This window comes from Perca fluviatilis, chromosome 12 (assembly GCF_010015445.1).
Source record: "Perca fluviatilis chromosome 12, GENO_Pfluv_1.0, whole genome shotgun sequence".
NCBI classification, from domain to species: domain Eukaryota; kingdom Metazoa; phylum Chordata; class Actinopteri; order Perciformes; family Percidae; genus Perca; species Perca fluviatilis.
This window is the reverse complement of record NC_053123.1, coordinates 28,868,076-28,895,007: the sequence shown is the minus strand read 5'-3', so window position 1 is coordinate 28,895,007 and position 26,932 is coordinate 28,868,076. Positions and strand designations below refer to the sequence as shown.

The 26,932-nt window shown below is 43.5% G+C and overlaps 1 protein-coding gene across 4 annotated transcripts in view; it reads right to left on the bottom strand.

The window, feature by feature from the left end:
* Window positions 1–2,387: 2,387 nt before the first annotated feature.
* Window positions 2,388–26,932, bottom strand: part of raph1a (Ras association (RalGDS/AF-6) and pleckstrin homology domains 1a) — an 88,377-nt gene continuing 63,832 nt past the window's right edge. For 3 of the 4 annotated variants that reach the window (XM_039818102.1, XM_039818104.1, XM_039818105.1), the window contains 11 exons: window positions 20,359–20,436; window positions 18,038–18,112; window positions 16,173–16,257; window positions 11,121–11,242; window positions 10,879–10,944; window positions 9,915–10,058; window positions 9,648–9,758; window positions 9,114–9,212; window positions 8,211–8,331; window positions 7,902–8,032; window positions 2,388–5,689 (listed from right to left, as the gene is read on the bottom strand). In XM_039818102.1, the coding sequence (XP_039674036.1) occupies window positions 3,341–5,689; window positions 7,902–8,032; window positions 8,211–8,331; window positions 9,114–9,212; window positions 9,648–9,758; window positions 9,915–10,058; window positions 10,879–10,944; window positions 11,121–11,242; window positions 16,173–16,257; window positions 18,038–18,112; window positions 20,359–20,436 (3,381 nt within the window). In that variant the 3' untranslated portion in view covers window positions 2,388–3,340. The remainder of the gene's footprint in view (window positions 5,690–7,901; window positions 8,033–8,210; window positions 8,332–9,113; window positions 9,213–9,647; window positions 9,759–9,914; window positions 10,059–10,878; window positions 10,945–11,120; window positions 11,243–16,172; window positions 16,258–18,037; window positions 18,113–20,358; window positions 20,437–26,932) is intronic. The other variant, XM_039818103.1, reaches the window with a different exon arrangement.

The window sequence follows — 26,932 nt, the reverse complement described above, 5'->3', positions numbered from 1 at the left end:
TTAACAGCTGATCAGGACACCGTTTTTTAGCGTGGAAGGAAGGATGCTTGGATGGAGCAGCGGACTAGCTAACTATTTAACCGACTGGTCTATCTAGCCATCTAAATCGGATGTATTCGCCCCGCTGAAACATACTATGTGTATGTGTGCGAGTACTCACTGACAAACTAAAAACAAGAATCATCCCTATCTGACGTTATGTACGGACTTACTAGATAGCTAATTCCCAAAGTGGCTCAGGGTGTATCCATTAAGCATCTCTCTCTAAGTGCCCACTGCTTTTAGAGTGCTTGTTGCAACTGTCTCCTGGCACAGCACTCAATGTTAATGTCAGTGGGCTCAGAAAGCAGTTTCTTCCCAGATCCCAGGCTGACATATAAAAAATCATCATTTTGTCTAAAACCCAAAAAGATTTCACTTCACTTTCACAGTGACTAAGAAAACCAGCAAATGGAAATATTTGAGATGCTGTAACCAGTATTGACGTTTTTGTTTTTTGCTTAAAAACTTAGACAATTATAAAATGTGTTGCAGATTAACTTCCTGTGGGTTAACTAATCAGTTGATTGACTCATTGATTTCAACTCTAAATCTGGTTGAAATGTGGCTAAAAAATTCCAAACGGGCTCGGGTGTTTATCACTTGTTTAAATACCTATCACAGTAGAGGAGGCTGGAGCTTAAAGTTACAACAATGGTATTGTTTACAACAGCAGAAACAGAGGCAAAACATTGAAATTACCCCAAGCATGAAATAAAGAATTAGAACTGGATATGGGAGCTAATGAGGAAAGAGCAACTGTAAAGATCTTTACAGGAGACTCCTGTTCAGTTCCTGAGGCCTCAGGGCTGTCGGTCCCAGTGTCTTTTTTTGATACTTCCACTGGGTGGCGATAGAGTAGCACCCATTAGCTGCTGCTTGTTGTCCCACATCAGCTCCTCCCGGGCTTCCTTCTTTTTTTTTTTTGCCCAAATCCAGACATCACTGGCTGCAGTATTTAACAAAGATGGCAGTGTGTGAATGGTAAACCTAAACTCCAGGCTTCAAAATGTCAGAAAGCTAGCGGTTGACATCACAGAAGTTACAGTCGAGGGTGTCAGCGCGGCACGATGTCACCACACACCTGTGAGCAGTTTGAGCGTTACGTTTTTTCAGGCACTTGTTCCCAGGGCTTCTCTGATCATTTAAAGATGCTTTGAGTGGACACACACCTTTAATAACGAACTAACAAAGTGACTGAACCAGCCGTTAAGATGACAAACAAGTGACTGATTTATTGACTAGCAAATTGATGATCACCTTCCTTCAGACAGAGTTCATTGTAGCCCGATTAGCTGCGTGGTTTAATAGCTATCAAACAATTACCTAACGGACTGACTGCAAATCTGACCGAGTCTGTTAAATCAAGTTTATCCAAATTGTTTTTTTTATGTTGCTGACTGACTCACTTGCTAAGGCTGAGCTCAGATTAAAGGAGGTTCTGGTTGATAATGCAAAACTCATTGATATTAACAAATTTAAATTGGAATGGGTTAGGACAGCTGAGATCAGGGAAAGGCAGATCTAAATGTGCAAGCTAGGTCCTGATGGACTACAAGACATCAACTTTACAGAGAGAAGGGAAGACGTGAGAACAACAGGCGTGATAATATAGTTTGAGGCGATTTCATAACACCTGTAATCTGAGCACAGCCTAACCGTCTGATTTACAAGCATTTGTTCAATCAGTGTGCATTTAAAAAGGAACACGCCGACTTATTGGGAATTTAGCTTATTCACCATAACCCCCAGAGTTAGACAAGTCCATACATACCCTTCTCATCTCCGTGCGTGTCGTAACTCTGTCCAACGCCCCCAGCGCTAGCTTAGCCTAGCACAGATCCTGGAGGTAACCGGCTCCAACTAGCCTACTGCTCCGAGTTAAGTGACAAAATAATGCCAACATGTTCCTGTTTACATGTTGTGATTTGTAGAGTCACAGGGTGTCCAAATAACAAGGTCACATGAGACACAGCCGTCTTCTAACCGTATACAAACTGGGGACTATATTCTGAGAAAGACGAAGCGCTGCTACTTCTGCTACTTGGGCGGAGTGATTTGCTAGCAGCACCTGAAGCCCTGTGGTGAGGAGCAGAGAGTTCGCCTGGAGTTGGCTCAGAGTTGGAGTAATAGAGTCAACAATTACTAGATAGTAAAAGCATAGGGACCTTGTTATTTGTACACCCTGTGACTATACAAATCACAAATGTAAACAGGAACATGTTGGCGTTATTTTGTCACTTATTGGGAGCAGTAGGCTAGTTGGAACCGGTTACCTCCAGGATCTGTGCTAGGCTTAGCTAGCGCTGGAGGCGTCAGACAGAGTTACAGCACGCACGGAGATGAGAAGGGTATGTATGGACTTATCTAACTCTGGGGGATATGGTGAATAACCTAAAGTCCCAATAAGTCGGCGTGCTCCTTTAAATATTAAATCTTATCTTGTGGGAGTCACCAACCAATCAGTCATGAATCTCTAAGCTTAAATGAATATGATTAGATGAAATGATCCAAATATATACCCAGTTTGGTAACTCCAATCATCACTTTGACATTATTTTGAGAATACAGACCCAGGTCCAGTCAAACTCATTCTCTTTAGACACTTCTTAAAAACTTAAAATAATTATAATAATAATATCTTTCCAGTATTAAATAATCTTATATAAAAAACACACACACACACACATACACACAAAAGTTTGAAATAAACCTGCAATGCTCCCCCTCCCCCCTCCCAGTTCACAACATACAATTCTATACACGTCGTCCCACTTTCGCATCTCTTGTTCCTTCCGTGGATCCCTCCTTCCCTTCATCGGTAACGTTACGTCCATTGCCACGGCTCCATGCAGTACCAGTTATTGTGCAGCAAATTGTCCCTGTTGCTGTTGTCATTCAAGTCTCGTCTTTTGTATATTTCAATGCAAAGCTGCACAGACATTGTGAAAAAAGCTTGATAGGTGATTTTTTTTCTGGCTTGCTTGTATACAGATACACACACACACATACATATATATATATATATATATATATATATATGTGTGTATTTTTTTTTTACTCATGGCATTGGGTTAAACATGTATTGGTAATGATAGTAATAATGAGGATAATAGGAACAATCATAATCTGAGATTAAGAGTAGGAAAGACGGTTTGCTACTAGCTCGGAATTCAAAGGGGTGGATGGTTTAGGATGAGGAGAGACGGACAAGTCAAGACAAGACATTGATTATTTCTTCTCTGCACGAGACCTAAATAGTCAGTTTAGTTCTTTAGGCTCCGCCCAGTGTCCTCGCTCCCTACCAGTCACTGGTCAGTTTGGTGCTTTGGTCCCGTTTTGGAGGAGCGGGAGGTGGGCCTCGCCGCAGCGTTGCATAGCCTGAGATGTTGGCATGTTTGGTGGAGTGGGAGTGCGTGTGGTGGCGGGACAAAGTGTGGGAGTGTCCTCGCATGCCGTGCTGCTGCTGCAGGAGCTCGGGGGGAGGAGGCGGTAGGAGCGCCATGTCGTCCATGGTGGCCACGGGCTCCATCTTAGAGGAGGGGATGAGGTGGGAGGAGGTGAGCGAGCCGTGGCGAGACACCGACTTCCGCTTCAGGGTGCGGTTGAGGTCTTCCAGGAAGTGGGGCTTTAGTGCCAGCGTGCTTGGCCCCGGGGATTTCGGGGAGGTGGCGGGGATGGGCGAGGAGGAAGAAGAATAAGAGGACAGGGAGGGAGGTGGGGTCTGAGACAGAGGAGGCGGCGAGAGGGGCATTGCGGTGGTGATGTCATACTGGGCCGTGTTGCTGGTCCGCCGGTTCAGCGTCGGAGGAAGGATCGCCCCCTTTTTCAGCGAACCTTGTTTCCATGTCGATGACGACAGAGAGGAAGGCACCGGCTGCTGAGGCGGCTGCATCTGAGGCTGGGGGTTCACCACGGCGACCTTCGGGGGGGGATGAAACTCCGATGGGTGGGGAGGAGGAGGGAAAAGCTCAAAGTCACTGGGGGGCGGCGGGAAGTAGTCGGGCGACAAGTCGACGCGGGGAGGCTGGGCGGGGGGAGGCGGTGGAGGAGGGGATGGGAACTCAGAGGGCTGATGGGGCTGGCTCGTCTGCAGCCCCTGGAGGGCCAACGGGAGGTTCGCCAAGTTCAGCTTCCCCGGCTTAGGAAGCGGCGCGGGAAGCGCGGAGGAGTCCTTCGAAGGAGACCCGGTCGCCGACGAGGAGCTGGAAGAGGTACCCGTTTGAGGAGCTTGGCCGAATTTGTTGACCAGGCTCTCCACCTTCTTTGGCCGCTCATCCTGGGTCTCGCCTGATGAGCTGGACCGGATGGAGGAGGCTCTCTGTGGGGCCGGCGGAGGCCCCCGCTTGGTGGATCCCGTGGACGAGGTGGAAGGCGACTTCTTTATGGGTGAGCCCGTCTTGGAGGAGGATGAAGAGGGAGGAGGAGGGAATTCTCCCAGGGAGCTGTCAGGAGGGGGAGGAGGGGGGAACTCTGGGGACGGCGGAGCCACAATGCCTCCGGGCTGCCACTTTGGTTTGGCCTTGACCGCCGGAGGAGACTGAGGAGCGGTGAACTTCGACCCTTCAGCGGAGCTGGAGGCAGTCAGAGAGGAAGTAGCCGAGTTTCCCGGGAACTGATTGACAATCTGTTTGACCAGAGAGGAGGTAGCGGCCGCGATGGAGACTGAAGAAAAGGAGGAGGAGGGAGAGATGGCGAGGTTTTTGGAGGAGAGGCTGTGCTGCTTTGGCAGGGTGGGAGGCGGCTGATTCGGGGAGTGTCCTGTTGAGAAGCTTTGCTGCTTTTTCACCGGCCCGTGGCCGCTATAGGGCTGCGTTGGTGACACAGGCGAGAGGGCAATTGGAAGGGAAGAAGGACCCGAGGGTTTGCGAGCAGTTTGAGGCGGGAAACCACCGGTGAAGGTTTTGGGAGGCGCAGGAGGGGGCGCATTGGGGGACAGAGGCCGGAGAACTTGCAGGGTGGATTGGGGAGAAAGCTCAGCTGGAGGTGGAGGAGGGGGAGAATTATCCTCACTCATTTCTGGGCTGAAGTCGTACACCATGTGTGGAAACTTGTGTGCCAGGAACTGCTGCAGGCCACTGTTTGAGAGGTGACTGCAGGAGTCCGGGATGGGCTCGGGAAGGGGAGGCAGAGGCAACCCGTTGGCCTCCGGGCTCTCCGGTGGAGGAGGCGGGAGGTAGGAGGGCTCCTGCAAGTCCTCCTCCAGTGGGGGTGGCGGTGGGAGAGCAGAGGGGCTCGGTGGACCATATTTCAGCGCGGCCATGGCTGAGCCAGGAGCCGGTGCCGCAGGTGGCGGAGGAGGGGGAGGAGATGGCGGCAGGGGAGGGGAGGAGCTGTAAGCAGCTGGGAGGGTGTTGTAGTTGGATTTGACAGACTGGATGGGAAGGCCAAGTGGGGCGGCTCCCGTCGGCTGCGTCATGGACTGGTTCTGGCTTTGCAGGCGAGCCAGCGTGCTGTACTTGACGTATGAGGGGGTGGCGGCTGGCTGATGGGCGACACTTGCGATGGGGGGAGGAGGCGGAGGTGGAGAGGGCGGCGATGGAGAGGAATCCTCAGATGGGAGGAGGCCCTCTGTGTAGCTGGTCCGGGTGGGCTGGGGGGAGGGTATCCGCACAGGGATAGGCCTACTGATAGGGTCGATCCTCATCATCTGGAGAGAGGAATTGGACAGGAGGAGGAGAAACTAAATTACAACAAGTAACAAACAACGACACCATTCTCATGTTTTCGGAAACCACCCAATCCAAGACGACGCAAGATGCAAGTTATCAAACACCAAACCAACACAGTCTGAGAACACACAGATATTGAAACGCCACGAAACACACTGCAACATCAAAGTAGCTCAATTATAGTCAGAACACCAAACTTTTTCACCCATTGAAAAAAAACTCTGCGGTCCTACAACCATCATCTTGAGGATGGACTTTATATTTATCCATTCAGAGGAACCTGAAGGAGGTACTGTGGGCCGACTGAGGCCAGTCCATCGATCCATCCAGTTTCTTAACTGTTTAACAAAACTAAAATAGGCTCTACACTGGATCTAAAATTTGACAAACTTACTCCTAATAGTGTCAGTCTGGTCACAGATGTGTCCAACTAGTTGTAGGTTGCAGTGTCATTTTTTTGTTATATCATTATATGTTGGTTAGGACATTCCATCACACCACGAAGTCAGAAGAAATTATGACAAAAAAAGACAAAATTATTTTTGTTTCTTACAACCTAATTCATCCTGATTTAATGTATGTCATCAATAGTTGTATATATCCACACTAAGGAATGTGCAACTCCAGAGATATAGTTGTGTTTAGCAGCTTTTTGCTGCAGTTTAACAGTGAAAATACTAGAAATGTAAATATAGAATTTACCAGTCTTTACCAAGTCTTTTGCCTGAATAGTGCTTTGTGGATTAATATCTTTTATAGATTTGTGTACTTTAAGTACACAGTAAGTGTACTAATTTAAACTTTGAATTTAACGTGTATATCTGCAGAGTGAGAAAGGCAAAACGCTGGTTTTCCTCCCTCTAAGAAATTTGACCTCCTCTGAATGTTCAGATCATCAGATGAGTAGTCTCGCTTTGCCAGACCTTCCTCCACAGACCTGTGTGAAGCTGGGCCCCCCCATGTCATCCAAAAATTATTAAAAACACTGCTATTCGTTTGTGCCGGTTTGGGCCGTAAAAATTATCGTTTGTGCTGTTAAGGGTTTTAAGTAATAACACTTTACATTTTCTGGCCAGTGACGTTACCCAGCCCCCCATTAATGTCCAAATCTCCCCAAAATGGTCTCAATCGTTTGTGCTACATTTGTGCTACTATGTTATCAGGCTTTATTTGTTACACGGCTATTTGCGCTGCAAAGCGTTCTGACACCAGCCATCACTCCCATGAATGGGACATTCTAAAACACTTAACGTGAAAAAGCTTAACGTGGTTTAATGTACCTAAACAACGATCAATCATCACAAAATTTCTCTCTCATATTGTAAAAAATGTAACCCAAAGTCCAGTTATTATTGAATAAAGCCTGATAAAGTAAAAACCCTAAAGTAGCACAAATGTTTTTTTTTAACAGCACAAATCAGCACAAACGATTGAGACCATTTTAGGGAGATTCAGACATTAATGGGGGGCTGGGTGACATAACGCACGTAATAAAGCCTAATAACTTAAAAAACATAGTAGCACAAATGTTTTTTTAACAGCACAAATCAGCACAAACGTAGCACAACCGATTGAGACCATTTTTGGGAGATTTGGACATTAATGGGGAGCTGGGTGACGTCACTGGCCAGAAAAGTTTAATTACTTAAATCCCTTAACAGCACAAACGATAATTTTTAAGGCACAAATCGGCACAAACGAAAAGCAGTGTTTTTAATAATTTTTGGATGACATGGGGGGCCAGCTTCACACAGGTCCTCCACAGCGCTGCGGAGGAGGGTCTTGCTAGCATTATCTGCTCACTGTAGACTCAGACAGTCAGAAACAGTACATACGGCTAGTCTGCAATTCCAGAGGACATGGAGTTTCAGAGCATTAGCTAACGCTACATCCACAAGTGCGATGTAAATACAGTATACCTGCTAATTCAATTAGTGCGATAAGACAGGTCACTTCAAAGCACCAACACAAACATCTTAGTGTTTTAACGGCTGCAGCCAAACTGTTAGCATGCCTGTTGCATCACTTCCTGTCTAACCTCCACTCTCTCCTCCTCCTGCACAAAGAGGAACTGGCATTCGTCCCTTCACCTTTGACCGCTGGCAGGGAAGCAGAGGGGAAATATGGGAAATGTAGTCCTCAAGTAAACAGGACAATGCAAAGACAGAGCGTGTTTGTGCGAGTTCCCACCTCTCCTTGCGTTCCTCTCCTCCAGGCGTCGGAGAAGACGGAGCTGACGACACTCTGCGAGCGGGCGTGGCCTGATGATGTCATCTCTGAAACGCCACTGTCCGATTGGCTGGAGTGGTTGGACTGGGACTCTGGGGTGTGGACACGTGCAAAAGTAAGTTTTGTTTAACTTTTTTGATGCTAATTCCATTTGATTTATTAATGGATATTATTAATATTGCAAAACGACTGTGGTTTATGTTTGCTGCTTTTGGTAGAAAATCTTGTCATACATTTGACTGTTAAACCAAATCAGACCGACAGACAGACCTGGAAGGCTGGAGGAGCTGGATCCTGACTTGATGGAGGAAGAAGAGAGGGAGGACCAATCGTAGGCCGCCTCTGTCCTCCTCATTGCCTCCTGGAAGTTGATGTACAGCTGCTTCCCATACTGACAGAGAGACGGACAACAGGTGTTGTGAGATGTGCAACTACATCACAATGACAACAAACACAAAAACTGCATTAAAAGGTCCAATGTGTGGGAATTTCTCCCATCTAGCGTTGAGATCATATATCGCAATCAAGTCTTTCGCGCCACGCAGTTCAAAGTACGTATTACAGCTACGGTAGCCTTCACGCTTCAAAAAGCCGGTCTCTTGCTCTTCAATATCCTGTTTCTTTTTCTGGGCGAAGAAGAAGACTCCTGTTCCTGAAATTTGGATTTTGAATACGTGTGGTCCTCCATGTTTCCTTCTTCAAACTTGCCGGGGTCGGGAGACTACGATACCCATTAGCAGCACCTGTGAGTTTATCATGTGACAGCGAAAACGCGAAAGGCGGAGAAGCATGTCCTGTATGTCCCTTACAGGCTAATGTATTTCAAGATGGTGCATGAATATGGAGCGTCTACCCCAGTTCATGCGAATGCAAATGTAAAATTTTAAGCCAATAGGAATACTTGGAATTAATGGTGGAGGTAAATATTCATGAAAAAGGACAAGTTAGTGAATGGGCAACACAGATTTTGATAATGAACAACTAAACACGTTACACACTGGACCTTTAAAGCAGTTTGAATTTGGCAAGAATCTAATAGTACTGCATCTTCATCAGACTGAACACGTTGCCGCACGGAGACTGTTACGGTGTAAATGTTTCTACAGGATGAGCATATTAGCATATGAGACGGGCAGCAACATTTTGTTTTTTCAAAAAAGGAAACGTTTTTACCTTGGCGATTCGAATACTGTGGATCCACTGTTGGAGGGTTCTGACATCGTCACAGCAGAGGTACTTGATGTACTGAGACTTCTTCTGGATCTGAGGGTGCTACACATAAACACACACACACACACACACACACACACACACACACACACACACACACACACACACTCTGTATTACTCTGTGTAAAGGATACTTTGTTTACTAGTAGTGCTTGCATGCATCTTTTTTTCTTCTTTCCATTTCATTAATGTGCTATTTACTAATTGTACTTTCACTACAACTCCTGCCACTTTTGCTGCTACAAATACCCCAATGTATTTAATATCAAACCAATGCCGTATAAATACATTAAACAAAAATATGATTGTTCAATTAATTGTTATAGTATCTTTGTTTAAAATAGCTTTCATTAATCTGTCCCACCACTAGGGGGCACTGTGAGAGAACAGTGCCACAAACCAGACAATTGTAATTTATGTCAAACCCCATCACTCCTACATGTGTGTGTGTGTAAATGTATCTGTGTGTGAATGTACCTTCAGCACCATGCAGTAGTCAGTGGGAGCCTTGTACTTGCTCTTGTAGTCCTGGCCGAGGTATACGTTAACGTGATCCAGCTGGAGGAAACACACCAGGTCTCTGGACGCCTACACAAACACACGCGTGTTCAATTTCAAGTATCTTTTTTTTCAGTTTTACAATAATTTTTTTTTTTTTTAAATCGTCCAAATCAATCAAACAAACCAACAAAATGCTGTCGTTTTCTCCATATTGCCCTCAGGGCTTCTTGTCATTACACACACCTTGGCCTTTCCCTTAGGAACATAGTAGATGCCAGAAGCCCTCAGCAGGAAGTAGCGTTTCTTCCACGACTTCTTCCCGTCCTCTTTCAGCCACAACACTCCCTCCATCTCGGGGACAGACACTGAGCTGCCGCCAAAACACTCCTGACGCACGACAGACACACACACACACACACACACACACACACACACACACACACACACACACACACACACACACACACACACACACACACACACACACACACACACACACACACACACACACACAGACACAACAGATGCATGGGATTGTTGTTCAGTTTCAGGGTTGACCACATTTTAACCAGTTGAACTACAGAACGTATGAGTGCAGTTTGCAGACAGAATGACTTGTTCACAGCAAAACGGTTTGCTTTTCTCACATTCATCCCAACATCATTTCTTTCTACCTAGATATTATACAGATTGACTGTAAAGCGCCATGGCAGGTGAACATGAAAGCGATAGGTAATAGGGCTGCAACTACATTTATTTTCATTGTTATATTGTCTATAAAATGTCCCAAAATGGTGAAAAATGTCATTGCGTGTTTTCCCAAAGCCCAAGATGACGTTCTCAATTGTCTTGTTTTGTCCACAACTCAAAGATAAATATTCAGTTTACTGTCACAGGAAACTAGAAAATATTCACATTTATAGAAGCTGGAATCGGATGTCGTTTGACTTTTTTTCCTCAAAGAACGACTTAAACCAGTAATCGATTATCAAAATAGCTGCTAAAAGAATGATCGCAGTATCGCTGTAATTGGTGTTTGATGTCAGACTGTTACTGAAATGGTGCGCATGCCTCAGACCTCCTTTTTTTTGGAAAATCAACACTGGTCGCCATTCTTAAGACTGTGAGATGGACACTTTTCAGAGGAATTCTGGGCAAAGATGCATTTGAGGAAGCAGCTGTGTGCAAGAGGAGAAAACAAACTAACCTCTAACAGAGCTTCTTTGTTTCTTTCAGCCATCTCACATGTCTCCTTGCGCCCCAACAAATAGTTCTGCAGCAGACGGAGCAGGAGAGAGAGACAGACCACTGGTTAACTATATATATATATATATATATATATATATATATATATATATATATATATATATATAAACAACTATCATTTACTTAAACAGTTGCCTTTTGGGAACCCTCCCATGTGTTCATGTGTGTGTGCATGGATCTCACCTGGGGGTTTTTGAAGACAGCATACTTCTCGATGCGTTCAGTGAACATCAGGAGGTTCTGGCTGTCTCTGGTCCAGTTTAGCAGGTTCTCCACCAGGTTCTCATGATCCTCGAAGATCCGCTCTGGACAAAATGAATGAGATATTTTAATTGATGTTCTGTTAATTCCGGTCAAAGCAGGAAAATCGTTACAAATTACAAAAAGTTATTTAGACATTGCTGTCATTCTTCTGACTTATTGTTTCCTCAAAGGGGTTTAAACTCTGGTTTATTTTAGTTTTTTTTTTTATCTTAACAAGAACAAAAAATAAAGGAGACAACTTAATGTCTAATCACACAATCAATATAAAGATTTTGGCACAAAACCCAAACTTCTATAATCCACAAATACGATTTTCTTTTTTTAAATGACTCTTTAAAATACTTTAATAAGTCTCCTGGATGATATTATTGGTTGATGTTATGGCCATCAGTTAGACACGTTTCATTTCCCCCCTGTTTGGTATGATGTTGGGCAATAAATACAGCAGTCATGAATTAGCAGTTTCTATAGAGACTCTAGCCACAGCAACAAAACACAGCACCACAGTTCACAGAATTCATCCAAAAGTGCATTTGGGAATGTGAAAACGGTAAAGTTAAGGAGACTGTTACTGCGAGGATGTTCCCCACTCATAATAACCCTGCTCTCCTCACTGCTCTACAGAGGAAATATGGCTCGTGGCAATCTGCTGCCCTCTTTTTAAACAATGTGTCTCCCCAGCTGCTTTTCAGATGTATCCTCTGAGGACTGAAATGGATAAAACCATGTCAGCTGTGACCCACATTGAATTTTCAACTGTGTTGACCTCACTAACAAAATGTGAGTTTTTTTATTTGGGGCCAGATGTGTTTAGTCATAATAATGTGGTTTCACTGTGACATATTCTGGAATACAGACACCTTAACGTACCTCAGCAATTATACATGTGTTTGCTAATAATCCAAAGAAGCATATCATTTTTGATAGTCTGTGTTAAGCGTGATCATTTCGCCGTAGCCTCCGTAAGTGGCCTGATGTTTATACTTGTGCGTTGGTGTGTGCGTTGATCTCTTAATAGCAGGGCCGGCATGTGTGTGTGCGTAGGGAGTGTGTGGTAGAGCGAGTGAGAGAGTGACAGCAATTAGCTTCGGAGCGAGTAGCGACTCTAGAGACATAGTGAGAGAAACAAAGTGTCTCCCCTGTTCTTTCCGACCACAGTGGGTAATCTGTAGCAGGTAAAGTTAACCCTCTCCTTGATTTCATGTTGGTTATGGAGAAGGAGAACCAGGAAATGAGTCGGGGGGGGGAAATGCAACGCTACCCAGCCACGGCCGAGTGACGTGCGTCACCGCAACGTGTAGTTACATTTTTCAAGCAGTGCACGTCAGGCTACGGCGTAGGGTCCTACGTACGTAGCCACAGCCTAGATTTTACGCAGAAGCATAAAATCACGCTTTAGCCAAGAGCATCACTTTCCTTATACAGTTACAGTACAATTTTTATATCCAAATACATCACATCACGTACAAACTTGAATTGTGGGGCTATCCACTTAGTTATTTTTGTCTGTTGACTATGTGATGATGAAGTCAAAGACGTTGACAAAGGGGTTGGCGATGTAATGGATGTTGATGTGGAGGTCGACGATGGTTGTCAGGACAGCGGTGTATATCTCGTATGTATGTCTCTTATGTGTTTTATATCTGCTGCACACCCATACGCCCTTAGGGACACAGATAAAGTTGACTGTTAGAGAAATTTAGATTTACATACTTTCTCTCTTGTTATTATTAAACTGTTTGCATAGAATAATATTATACTGAATACTCTAAACAAGATAACATGGAGCCATTGCTCGTCCTTATCTAAGCCCGGTGTGTTCCTGAGGGCATACACGCCCTCCCAGACAAGATAGATGAGACGTCATCGACTCTGACAAGATAACAACCGACGACACCAACTCTTATCATGATTGCATTGCATTTCCCTTGGTATTATAAAGAAAACAGCTGTGGAGAGCTTTTCATTAGGTCATTGTCTGTACTATTCTGTAGTGCGGAGAAGGCCTCCTTGTTGGGTTCTCAAGTAAAATGAACTTTGATATAACTTCAGTGGTCCTGTCTATTTGATAATGTAATTATTCTAACATTGATTACCACGGATTTCGCAATAATACTGTAGTTAAGATTACGGCAGTGTGATAGTAATTATAAAAAATTGTTTTTAATCCTTCAGCAAGATAAGTTGTTAAATAATTACTCAATGAATTGGTTAGTCAACAACAGAAAATAATTTGACGATTGGTTGATAACCGATTATGTTGATTACATGTGCGTTTGTCAGTTTGCAGATGTACAGCTGACTGTACGGTGAATGCTGTGTAATTTGATCACTTCAGTTTATGGTATGTTCTTGTTTATGTCACCTGGTTGGTTGATTTCGCATGCCAACAACTATTTGTAACAACTTCAGAAACACTACACCACTGTAGATGCTCCTTCATCTTTTCTGTAGTTTGGATGACCCAAACATTATAGATCATAGCTTTAAATGGAGGCTATCTGATCCCAAAACAATGCATGCATCAATTAAATAACTGATCATATTTAAATAACTGAGGTCATGACTAAACAGACATCTGGGTAATTTGTGTATGAACATATGAACTAATAATATAGCAGATGAGCAGCACTAAGTAGAATTATTACCAGTATACAGCTTTATTAAATTGTTTTGTAAATTAAGCAAATATCTAAGATCTTTTGCAACAGTGAAACGTGTGTAGTTTCCCTAATGATTTACTTATGCCAACTAGATAATATTATAATTTATCACACATTGTTTACGATATCAGTCCTGGGCCAGAAGACATGAACTCAGTAATCATGAGGAGCAAACAACTTAGTCCCTACATTGATTAATGTGTTGTTCATTAGTTTGGGAATCAATGTGAAATTAATACATTTATAATAGTAAAATGTATACTAACACTATTACTATTATAACAGGAAATACTGCTGCTTCTTTTACTACTACTATTAATAATGTAAATACGTATTCTTCGTCTCATGATCATAATTATTCTTTGCCACTCTGTTATTTCCTGGAGGGAAGCAGTAAGAGGTCAGAGGTTAGGATCTGACAGGAAGTCGGGTGTTTTGCCAAAGGGCACCCAGCAGGGTGCTGGTGGTGCTGGTGTGTACATATGTGTGTTTGTGTGTGTGTGCAGGGGCTGCTGTTAAAGGGTTATTTCCTTAATAAACAGCGAGGCCAATTTAAATCATCCTAAGGCCAAATCCTGGCCCTCTGCCCATGTTTTGAGAACCCCATGTGGGGTCGATTTGTTTAAATGCGGAAAGGTTTAGGTTTGGCTGAACGTGGCGGTACGAGCTACACTTCACCTTCTCTATCGCTCTTTCGTAACAAAGCTGACTGGCTGTTCAGCAGAAGCCCTGAAGATGTAGGTTAGATCACACGCATCATTGCTCCGGACCTACATAAAAACTGTGTGTGTGTGTGTGTGTGTGTGTGTGTGCGTGCATGTGTTTGTGTTTGTCAAAGAGTGTTAAGTGGAGTTGGAGCTCATAGTACAGAGCGTGCGCTGGCAAACACACATTACGACCCCCAAGGGAGGTGTGTGTGTGTGTGTGTGTGTGTGTGTGTGTGTGTGTGTGTGTGTGTGTGTGTGTGTGTGTGTGTGTGTGTTTGTATGATCACATCTTTGTGGCTGAATAGCTGTGCTGTCTGAGAGTCACTGCTGGGCACAATGTTACTGACAAATGAACTCAACACATACACACCTGGACATCTTGAATAGGTTGTATTATCAGGTTGCACCACTCAAAAGCCTTTACTGTCTTACTGTAGCTAGTGTAGCGGCTGTAAGCAAACCAAAACAATGGAGCCGCGAGGTACTAAACAGATCCGATTTCAATCATTCATTCCTCCACACGTATAATACAACTAGTACAGCAGTTACCAAATGCAAAGTGACTTGGTGATGCTAATAAGTGCGGAATAGGTGCGGACAACGGAAAGTGTTCGCTCCCAGGCTCACCCCCTTTCTGTCAAAACCCAAAACCAAGTGAACATGGGAAGCAAACAAATATACCGTTATCTCCTCTGCCCAAACCCCGGTGAACACGCCCACCACCTACAATATCAGTACATAATATCATAATCAGTGAATAATGTAAATAAGACCATTAACATAAACATACAGGAGAAATATGTGGCTCCTACAGCCAGTAAAGCGGTTAGCAATGACTTAAAGGCAAGGTGGGTAATGTTGAAAAATTAGCAAGATTTGAAAGTAGCACCTCCTCGGGGCTCTGTCTAACCCCTCCCCCTGTGCCCCCCCAGGGGCGCCGACCCACACACAGACGTGCACGAGCGCCGCTGCTTTAGAACAGAGCGGAGAAAGGAGCGCATTTTTACTTCACGTCTCATTCACCGATAAGCAAACACACAACATTATCACACCGAATGTTTAAAACAAACATGACGACTGTTAGCATTGCGGGGGATGACGCGCATTGAGCTCAGACTCGTACACGGGAGGGGTTGAGTACGCGCAGGGGGTCAATACCGGTATATAAAAAAGTGCATACTGGAAATAGTTACTAGCCCTGCCTTTAAATCTGTTGCTACAAAACATCTTTAGCAATGTCAAAACATAAAGCAATCCACACTGAAGTCACGGCAGCATTTATGTGCCAACCCTTTCTGAAGCTAGCTAATCCCGTCGTACCATCTGAAATATGCTTTCTGTTTTACATTATCCTCCACTGACTCCGGGCCAGCGATATAAAGCTCTATGCTGTACTAGTTTTTGGGCTCTAAAACAATTTAATAATGCATAGATCTTGACTTGATAAACATATTGTGGTTGAACGTATGCTGCAAATGCTCACTGAGATCAAACAGCCAGCTCTAACTGTGTATAAGTAGGACAAAGAAGCAGTGTGTGTGTGTGTGTGTGTGTGTGTGTGTGTGTGTGTGTGGTGTGTGTGTGTGCGTGTGTGCGCTCACCCATCTGCAGCTCGTTGATGGTTTCCACCAGTGACCAGTCTGGACTGTAACCACAGTGAGATTTCTCCAACAAACTGTCCAAAACCTGAACAACAGGAGACACTGTGAGCAAAACACTACTACTATTAATGATGCTAGTACTACTAACGCTACTGTTAATCGTGCGATTGCTACTTCTGCTAATGAAACTGCAAATAGTGACACTACCATCGAATGACAGATGTAACGTTATTACTTTAGCGGTGGGTACCGAAACCCGGTGCCATCTACTGTTACTAGACGGAATGGCAATGCGGATTCGGTCCGGTACCTTGATGCCCTCAGTCGCTGCCAAACAGACGAGCATCACTGCACAATTAATATTATTACACGGGTGGGTCGAATACATGGTTCTGATTGGTCAATCACTGCATTCTGTGGTCTGATAATTCTTCATAACAGACTTTTGCCTGTTGAGCGCCTATCGCTACATCTTTATATTAGGGATGCACCGAATCCAGGATTTGGATTCGGCCGAATATTGGGCTTATTGATGGGATTCGGTTTGATGGGGTTCGAACCCTACACTCGCACTACGCTGGTCGACGTAATGAGGCCGCCGTTGATTACGGGAAGGTGTTTACGTAGGTGGGCTGTGAGAAAGTGAAAATGGAACTCGTGATGGTTCCATCTTTGACTGTGACAGTCACAGTTAAAAACTTGTGTTAACCAGACGATCTCTCGGCAGACCTACAGTGGGAGCAGAGCGACCCAACGGCCGGCTGTTGCTCGTTAACTACCGTTAGCTTTCTAATTTCACCCACCCCACATCCCTTCGTCATACACTGGTTAGCAAAGATTTGCTAAACTAAATTGTCACCTGGCGATAGCGATGTGCTTTCCTACGATGTGAAAAGAGCGTGTGAATTCAACATTAAGTTGTTACATATCTATTTTAGAGGCTGTGGACGTTGTTTACTTCATTAATGTGTATACTGTGTTAATGGACTGAGGATGGGAGTAGGATTCGGTATTCGGATTCGGCAGAATCTTAACCAGTGGATTCGGTATTCGGGCGAATCCCCAAAAATCTAGCTTCGGTGCATCCCTACTTTATAAACAGTCTATGATCGCTATGCTGTAACTTCAGCCGTAGGGACTACAGTTACATTGTAACATTGCGTTTCCATGTGTTAACTGCAGGGCCCGGGCAAGAAGAACAGGAGGTGAATGAGGACAGAAACGTCAAAATAAATATTCCCAAAGAAGTCCCATTCACCTTGTCTCACTTCACCATCAACGCAAATGTTACAGTTTAATGTGAATTATAACACTAAGTAGGCTACACAGTTTACGTTGCTATGGATGCAGTGTTCCATCCGTAGAGAGCGAAAGCAATACAATCGTTTTCAAATCAATGAAATCCTTTTTCAATCAATATTTTGTAGCCGTGTAATAAGCGGGATAATATAGAGCGAGCCGGTCATCAAAGCAGTATAACCCCTTCAGGGTGATTCAAGACCCCTCCGCGACAACGCAAAGATACTCTTGACGATGGGACTTCAGGGTGCATTCAGGTGCAGCTCGTCAACCCATGGTACAGCTAATGACACTACTACTTCTGCTGCTACTGTAGTAATAATACAAATATTAATAAAAAAAGTATAATTGCTACTAATAGTGTTTTCTACAGCTGGCAGTTCTACTACAGATACTCGAGCTAAAGCCATGACAAGTGTCAACACAAACGGGGAATATGTCTAATCTCACAGATGTTACAAACTGCTGTGCTACGATGAATTACTGAAAGTGACACAGTTACTATTACTACATCACTGTTACTGCAGCCCGACTGTACACAAGTGCAACGTGAGACAGAGTCGTACCTGTCTGACCGTCTGTCTCTCGTCCACCATCATGGTCTTTGAGCTCTCGTCTGACAAATGAACGCGTATCACCAACTATGAAGAGGGAAAAGAAAAAGAGAAGATTATTATTTACATCTTTATTGTCAATTTCTTGATTCTGGTGGTTAAATTCATTGCGGTTTTTTGTGCGTATTCTTTGACAATAATCCAGCTCTGCAGTTGACAACACAATTGCATTTTGTTGTCTTCTCATGACATTAAATAGAGCTACTTTGTGGCTAAAATGCATCACATCTGCACGTCTGCAATATTTAAACTAAATTGCTTTGGCTCATTCAGGGAGAAACAAACTCCAGATTGCATGTCAGAAGATGAACATGCAGCAGTCACTGGCATGGCAGCAGTTGTGCTGAACTAGATTTGCTTTTAAAGAAAGCAAGTCATCTAATATACAGTGTAAGAAGTGTCCCAGTACAGCAAAGTAGGGGAGACCTGGGTCAGAGGGCAATTTTACATTCTGTTATAGCTAAAGGCCGTTTTACAGTCGCCACAGCTGAGCTGGCGCGTGCGAATGTGACGTCAAAATGACGTAGATCTCACTGGCGCGTCAGGATTTTGAGTGCGCGACCGGAGTGCGTTTTTCAGCGGCGCGCAACAAAGTGGAAACGGGAAGCATGAACGAGCCTCTGGGCAACCAGATGCCAGGACTCTCAGAGGGACTGCAAGTCTCTCTTGTAAACTTACTGGGTTAAGATGAGTTCTTTTATGGTGAATGAAAGGCTTGATCCGACCAAGTAGGTCATCCAATCAAATTGAAGCATTGACGTCAATTCTGCTGTTGTTTACCTTTTTCTTCTTCTTCTAGTCCGTAGAAAGAGCAACGTCGGTAGCCTTTCCTCATTAGCGCCACCTCTGTTCAGGAGAAGACTGCAACTAGTGTCGCGACCACCACGCGCGAGTATAAACGGTTACGGCGCTCCCATGGCGTCACACTGGCGCTCGACAGGTCGGCTGCGGCGAGTATACCCCACGTTTAAGACCTTCACTTTGTTTTGCTGCTGGTTAGAATATTGTAACATATGACAAAGAAATACTGCAGAGAGTAAAACGTGTTCCAACCAACCCCGGCCTCACTTACTTAACACACACAAAAACATACGCTAAAATAAGAGACAAACTTTGCTCAGTTATTAAGTCCTCAGTTATAGCCTATAGCAACATACCATAGCATGACGCTACGCATTGTTTCTATGGTTACAAATTTCACCATTGACATTAAAAGCTATGTCTGCCTATTGTTGGGTTTATCTGTGTTTTAAGCCCACAATGTCTTCTTCCAGGCAGCGCTGCACTAGGATTAGGCAATGGTTAGGGTTAAGGTTAGGGTTAGATGGCTCAATGGTGTTTTAAGCCCCCAACGTCAACTTCAAGGCAGCGCTGCGACCGTTGACTTCAAGGCACCTAACCATAACCCTTAACCCTAACCATTGACTCATCCTAGTGCCTTCTAGGCAGCGCAGCCTGGAAGGAGACGTTGGGGGCTTAAAACACCATAGAGCGCCTACTGGTGTGTTAACTTTGTTTTAAATGACTGTTAAATTTTTTTTTTTTTTTTTTTTTTTTTAAATAAACATTACTGATATATATGCACAATATCAAAAACATAACTTAGATTTAGTATATATATATATATATATATATATATATATATATATATATAAATAATGCACTAATATAAATAATTATAAGCTGAGCTTAAGGTATGTTGTTTGTGTAAGTTGCACACATTATCATAGCACATTCTGCTTTTTAAAAAATGGTTCATGGTTTTTGTGCATATGCATTGTTTAGACATCTGGCTTCCAATGTTTTAACACCTACCAGCCAATCAAATGAAAGTATTTCTCATGTCCAAGCAATAAATTAGGTTTTATATGGTTATCCCTTAAATGATATTGCTTCATCTTGGTGTTTGTGTGTGAGAGTCAGAGAGTGTACAGGAAGATTGACGGTCACACAGGTAGCTGGTGTTACGTCTCTGTGTGAAATAAATCCAGGTTGTTAATCCAGTCAGTCTCTCTCTCTCTCTCTCTCTCTCTCTCTCATTTAGTTTGCAATGGTCATTATGCTGAGTGCTGTGTGTGTGCTGACCCCAGCTGTTATTGACCAGAGCTTTCCATGTGGAGTAACACTGACCTGACCCAGAAAACTGAGTCTACTGGACACGTGCCAGATACAGGCAGGCACATGCACAGTCAAGATACTCAAATCACACACACACACACACACATTTCTGTAGCACCTTTCTTTCTCCTGTGTGTTGACCCACCCAGACTCACCTTTTTAACCTGGGCCTCCTTGATCTTCTCCAGGGCGACTCGGATATTCTCTGCCTTCAGCTTGGCAGCCTGCTCCTCCTGCACACGCACACACACACACACACACACACACACACACACACACACACACACACACACACACACACACACACACACACACACACACACACACACACACACATTGAGGACAGCAAGAGAAATTATACAACACACATTATACAACAGCATTGGAACTCAACACAATCTGTGTTAAGGACACACATGCACCACTCTCACCTACCTGATTCCTCCAACAGGAATTCATTGTTTGTTCTCAGTTGAACAACCAACACTTCTGTGTCTGATTAGAATCAAACCAATCTACAAAATCTGGTATTTAAAAAAAAAAAGTCCAGAAAATCCGTTTTTATCAGCAGAGTTTGGACAAAGTATGAGTATATTCCCAGTCTTGTTAGCTGACTGCGCACATTACTCCCGTGTCATTAGGCTTCTTCCAGATGGATATTTATCACGCTAACGAGTGAAGGAAGAGCTACATGAATCTGATGTGAAAGCAGAGATTATTCCCCCCAAAAACAGCAGCCCAGGGTTAGTCCCAACAACACAGAGGAGCACCGCCCAAGGAGCCCAAAATGTGAGGAATCATCAGACATATCTGGTCGGCAGCGCAAAAAAACCTGCTTCTCCTCCTCTTCATAATCATCATCATCTCATCTATTATTGTGACGGCAGGGGAGCGTGATTAGATTAATGCTCGGACGCTACATGTTGGTAGATAACTCATTGTCTCTCTAAAGGATTATCCAAATATCCCAAACACACACACACACATACAGACACTCAAACTGGAGGCATTGCCTGTGTTTTTCTTCTGCCACAGCAGCTGACAAACTAGACGGATGGAGAAGTGAGAAAGTGGAGAAAAAAAATTCTGTTTTCATCTGACAGCTCCGCAGCGAGATGCTCCGATCTGCGATCACAGCTTTGGGTTTGATTCTGCACAAACACCCGGCTTGTCAACCTTCAACAGAGCGATGGAGCCAAAATAATCAGCTGTGAGGGAAATAAAGGAGGCGGTGGAGAAGGATGGATGGTGGATGGAGGAGCAGAAGTGTATATAGCCAGACAGCCTTAAATCCAGCAGAGGAGTGCAGGCGCTTAACACAAGATCCAGAAGCGAAAACAGGAGTAGCAAGAAATAGAAACACAAGTACAAGAAGCGAAAGAACGAGAGAAAATGAAGTAGAAATACCGACTGACTCGGTATCTGACTGGCTGTTTACACTGACTGAGCTGCAGGTTGACTAATCCAGTTATCCCCTGACTTACAGGCCGACCAATCGCCTGGTTGGGGATGCAGCGGACTAACGGATTGACAGACAAGCTGACTGACTCTTTCCCAGACTAGCTTCTGCGTTCAATCAAAGTGAGAGATGCTCCTCCTGTCACATCCTCGCTGGCCGAGCGGGACAGAGGGAATGAGAGGAAGAGAGAGGGAAGTAGAGATGGACGGTGGTGGGGGAGGGGCGTTTTTATTTATTTATTTTTTTCCTGTGCCAACTTCCATGCAGATGCACTGATCTCTTTATCTCAAGCTCCTAATGCCCCCTCCTCGCAGTTTCTCTCCAGCTACGCAACGCAGGCGTCTCGTCTTTCCACTTCTCTTATCTGATTTGTTTTTCCTCCTCGTCTCACTCGTAGTCTCTCTCTTGGTTGGAAGTCAATTTTATAGGGGATCTTTGCAGCCACTTCTCATGAGTGTCTGAACGTCTATGTATGCCGGCTCCTCACAGAGGTGCTCCACTTTAGCCAGTCAGCTTAAACACACACACACACACACGCACGCACGCACGCACGCACGCACGCACACGCGAGAGGATCCGTATTGTGAATGAGCGAAAGGGCAGAATAGAATGAAGATGATGGGGGACAAGGAGAAGGAGATTAGCAGACAGACAATCTCCTTAACGGCACCCCCCAAAACCCCCTGGAGTGTGCACGCCCGTCGCGCACGCACACACGCGCACACACACACACACACACACACACACACACACACACACACACACACAGCAGCAGCAGCGAATCCTACAGCATAAGCTCATAAACAGCTTCATAATGACGAGCCTTATGTCTTGTTTGTTGGGTTTAACGCTTCAGGATTTATATTTAAATCAGTAAAGTCTCAAACATACTAGAATTACGATGTGAATAAACATCTGTGATGGTGTTTAAGTTGGTCAGCAGATCATATATGAAAACTATTTGAACCACTTATTAAATGTGGAAATATATACTGTTTAAGTTAGCGTATGATAGTATTTAAATCAGAGGAGTTACACAGGGTGTGTGCAGAAAAATTAAAAAAATATTTACAATATAGCAAAAATATTGTGTCAAAATATATGTGCATACAGAATATAAATCTAAGTTTGTTTAGCAGTAAACCAGCGATGTCAGCCACCATGGAACGTGACAAAATACATGTATTACTGTGCTAGCAATTTTAATGGGGGACAATTAAAAGACAGTATAAATAAAGCAGATTTGCTTTTATAATATCTAAATATAGAATTGACAATTGGCATTAGCAGCTATTAAGTACTTACATAAGACCTATTTGATCTTACAAAAACCTAAAAATAATATGTAGGACGAAATGAAGATCAAGGGATTATAGTTCACAAAATATATTATATAACACATCCTCTGTTTGTGCCTTTTAACATTTGAACTAAAGGAGATAATGACTGCTAATAATATTTCTTAAAATGTTAGTTGTTTATGACGTGAATGAGATGGTCGTTAAACATTATGCTGTGTTGCGGCAATTAGCATTTTAATGCTAACTGACGCTACATTCTACGTTGTGTCAGTTAGCGTTCACAATTCCCATGATAACGTGATATCACATGCCTGAAGTACTGTCAGCTATCATCATCATCACTTTCATCTTCACAGCCATCAGAATCATTATTGCCCCCTTCATCTCTGCCTTCATCATCTTCATCATCATAATGCAAGGCACTGCCAAAGGTTACACATTTGATTCCCACATATTTAAATGCATATGGAGGACATTTTGACTCATAATTAAAATTTTAAAGTCCAAAGAGAAAATAAAAAAAGAGATCAAATTAAAAAAATTAATTGACTACACTACTAGGAATAATCAGGCAATAATTTAACTTAAAAGGTCCCATGGCATGAAAATTTCACTTTATGAGTTTTTTTAACATTAATATGCGTTCCCCCAGCCTGCCTATGGTCCCCAATTGGCTTGAAATGGTGATAGGTGTAAACCGAGCCCTGGGTATCCTGCTCTGCCTTTGAAAAAATGAAAGCTCAGATGGGCCGTTCTGGAATCTTCTCCTTATGAGGTCATAAGGAGCAAGGTTACCTCCCCTTTCTCTGCTTTGCCCGTCCAGAGAATTTCGCCCACCCATGAGAGAGAGAGAGACATCATGGCTTTCAAACGAGAAACGTGGCAGTTGGTCAAGGCCACACCCCCACCCTCCACCTTGCCCCCCCTCTCTCCTCCTCAATAGCTACAGACACAGAAATGGCACATCCTAAGGAAAGTTCATTGTGGGACTGGCTCTAGTGGCTGTAATTCTGCACCAAGGCTGAATTTCGGGAAAGAGACTTCAGATCCAGTATTAGGGGGCCACTAAGGTCTATATAAAAGAGACTTCAGATACAGTATTAGGGGACCACTAAGGTCTATATAAAAGAGACTTCAGATACAGTATTAGGGGACCACTAAGGCCTATATAAAAGAGACTTCAGATACAGTATTAGGGGACCACTAAGGCCTATATAAAAGAGACTTCAGATACAGTATTAGGGGACCACTAAGGTCTATATAAAAGAGACTTCAGATACAGTATTAGGGGACCACTAAGGTCTATATAAAAGAGACTTCAGATACAGTATTAGGGGACCACTAAGGTCTATATAAAAGAGACTTCAGATACAGTATTAGGGGACCACTAAGGTCTATATAAAAGCATCCAAAGAGCATCATGTCATGGGACCTTTAAAACAGAAAAGTGGAGACAAAAACTGGTGTAATGTGCTGTCGGCTTAAAGGACAAAAGAAAGTTTCTGTGACTGTGAAGGGTCAAAAGATATCTACACTCTTCATTGATTTCAGACCCTCTATCAAAATTAATCCAAATCTGTTTAATTTCCCCCCTATAAATACAATGAATTAAAGTAATAGTAATGGGATTGTAAGGAGATCATTAATTAATTGGTAACATGTAAGGGGTTTTAACTAGGGATGCACCGAAATGAAAATTCTTGGCCGAAACCGAAAACCGAAAAAGAGGAAACCAAGACCGAAAACCGAAAGAAATTATACCAATTATTAGTACCATTGCATTTATGGCTATGACTGTGTACTAACTTTACTAAAATCAAGGCATTGCAATTGTATAAATTAATATTAAGTTTAATTAAAATAATATCTAGCAGAAATATGGCTACAATCTGATAGTCACATACAGTCTATGGTAGCCTAAGAACAGAATAGCTTACCTATTGTTATTATTATTATTTGAGGCACTTTCTTGCAGGATTTCACTGAACATATCAGAAAACGAGGGTGCATGCCCCTCATCTGGTGCAGAGATACGAGTCTTATATTCTGCGCTCTGATCTCCTCCTGCGCTGGGCGCTGCTGCGTCCCCACGCGGGGTCTCTGCATCCATCGCGGCCTGGATCATTTCTCGTGTTATTTCCGCATCCAAGTAATGGTCTTTATAACACGGATCAAGTACAGTCGCGATGAAGTGCAGAGGATCCGAATAGATCTCAGTGAAACGTGTGCTGACAGACTCTAAGAGCGTACTTTTCATTGTTTTCACTCCGTGGTCCATCTCAACCTCTTTGCTTAGGAGACGCTTTGCAGGTGGAAAAAATATCTCTCTATTAAAAAAAACAAACAATTAAAGCCAATTCATTTATGATAATCAATTAATTCATTTATTATGCCCAAATCTGTCTTTACTGGCATCGTTTTGGATTTTCATTCGGACATAAAAATGCGTACTTTCTGCGAGACATAAACCATTCTTTCAGCAGTTTTATTGCTGTGCCGCCCACTGCTGTCGTCATCAACATTGTTTTTTTAGCTTGCAGCGTAACACGTTTTCTCCCCATCTCATAGATATTCAGTTGACCTACATTATAGAGACACTCAAAATAGCTTTTGACGAGGAAAGATCCTTCAGCCTTTGAAGTTATAAGGAATGTGTCCCTGCTGAGCCGCAGTAGGCTCAAAACAGAGCGGACTTATGCGATTTATAGAGCGGCAGCAGAAGTGGGACAGCAGCAGTGTGTGTGTGTGTGTGATTGAGAAAGTGTGTGAGTGGACTGCATTTCTTGCTGAGGCAGTGTAACACTGACACAGAGAGAGTATGCTCTATGCATTAACTACACACACACTATGGCATGCTAACAGCCTCACATACAGTACATACGTTTAACACACTTGACACACATCTGTGCTCTGGAAGCCGAGTGCGATAATTACACCCTCAGACAGTAGTCCTGCTGCAGGAATTAGACTGGCCCCGTAGCTCGTAATCTGCCTGGAATCTCAGGGCCCATCGTGGCCCCTCCCACTCTAATCCGGGACCACAATTTTAAATTGAAATCACGTTTCTTGCATTTTATTCCGAGAATCAGTGAAGCCTGAATTACTGTAGGATGTAAACACTGTAAGACGATGAGATGCGTTATCTTGGCTCTACGGCAGTAAAAGCTGGATTTTAAGCCAATGGCAGCTGCTCGGAAATAAATGGATCTTAAAAGTAAAACTAATTAATCTGACTAAAAGTACTTACTCTGGACCCACTGGGTCTAGACTGATCATCTATTCAACACAGTGGTGCATCAGTAGGGAAAAGTCCACAGAATACACTTTGATAATTCAGGGATGTCTACTAGATTTTGTCAAACTATGAGCACTAAATAAAAGTAGCCTAGTGGAGTCTGCTTGATCAAGAACTCAATTAGACCCCTTGAGGTTTAGGAAGATAATTATTTTTCTATCAAAAGTTGATAAAATGAGGAGGACTTGGGGCGGAAGTATATGCCTGTTTGCTGCCATTTACAAAGACAGACAGCTTCCAAAGAACTCCAAACGAGACCTGTTGCCAGCCAGCCGCTGTTTGTTTGGGGTGTGTGTGTGTGTGTGTGTGTGTGTGTGTACACATGATGCTGCAGGGAATCACCTCTCTGCACCAAAGAAGATTATCCCGGCAGATCCGGCACATTTCTCTAACATCCAATCAAACTGCATCATCTGCTTTATCATCCAATCAAATCATGACATTGCCGATCCAATCAGAATACAGTAAAGCCTCCTTACTTACTCTTTATCTAATGCCCATACTCAAACACAAAAAAAACTTTGCCCTCAGCCATTAAGAAGCCTACAGCTTTAGCTTAAGAGCAGCAGAGTTTCTAACGGACATCACAGTCACATATTATCAAGAGCCATCTATCCAAGGACATTCATGTACACTATGTAGTACGACATCAGGAATGCTAAACTTAAGTGACA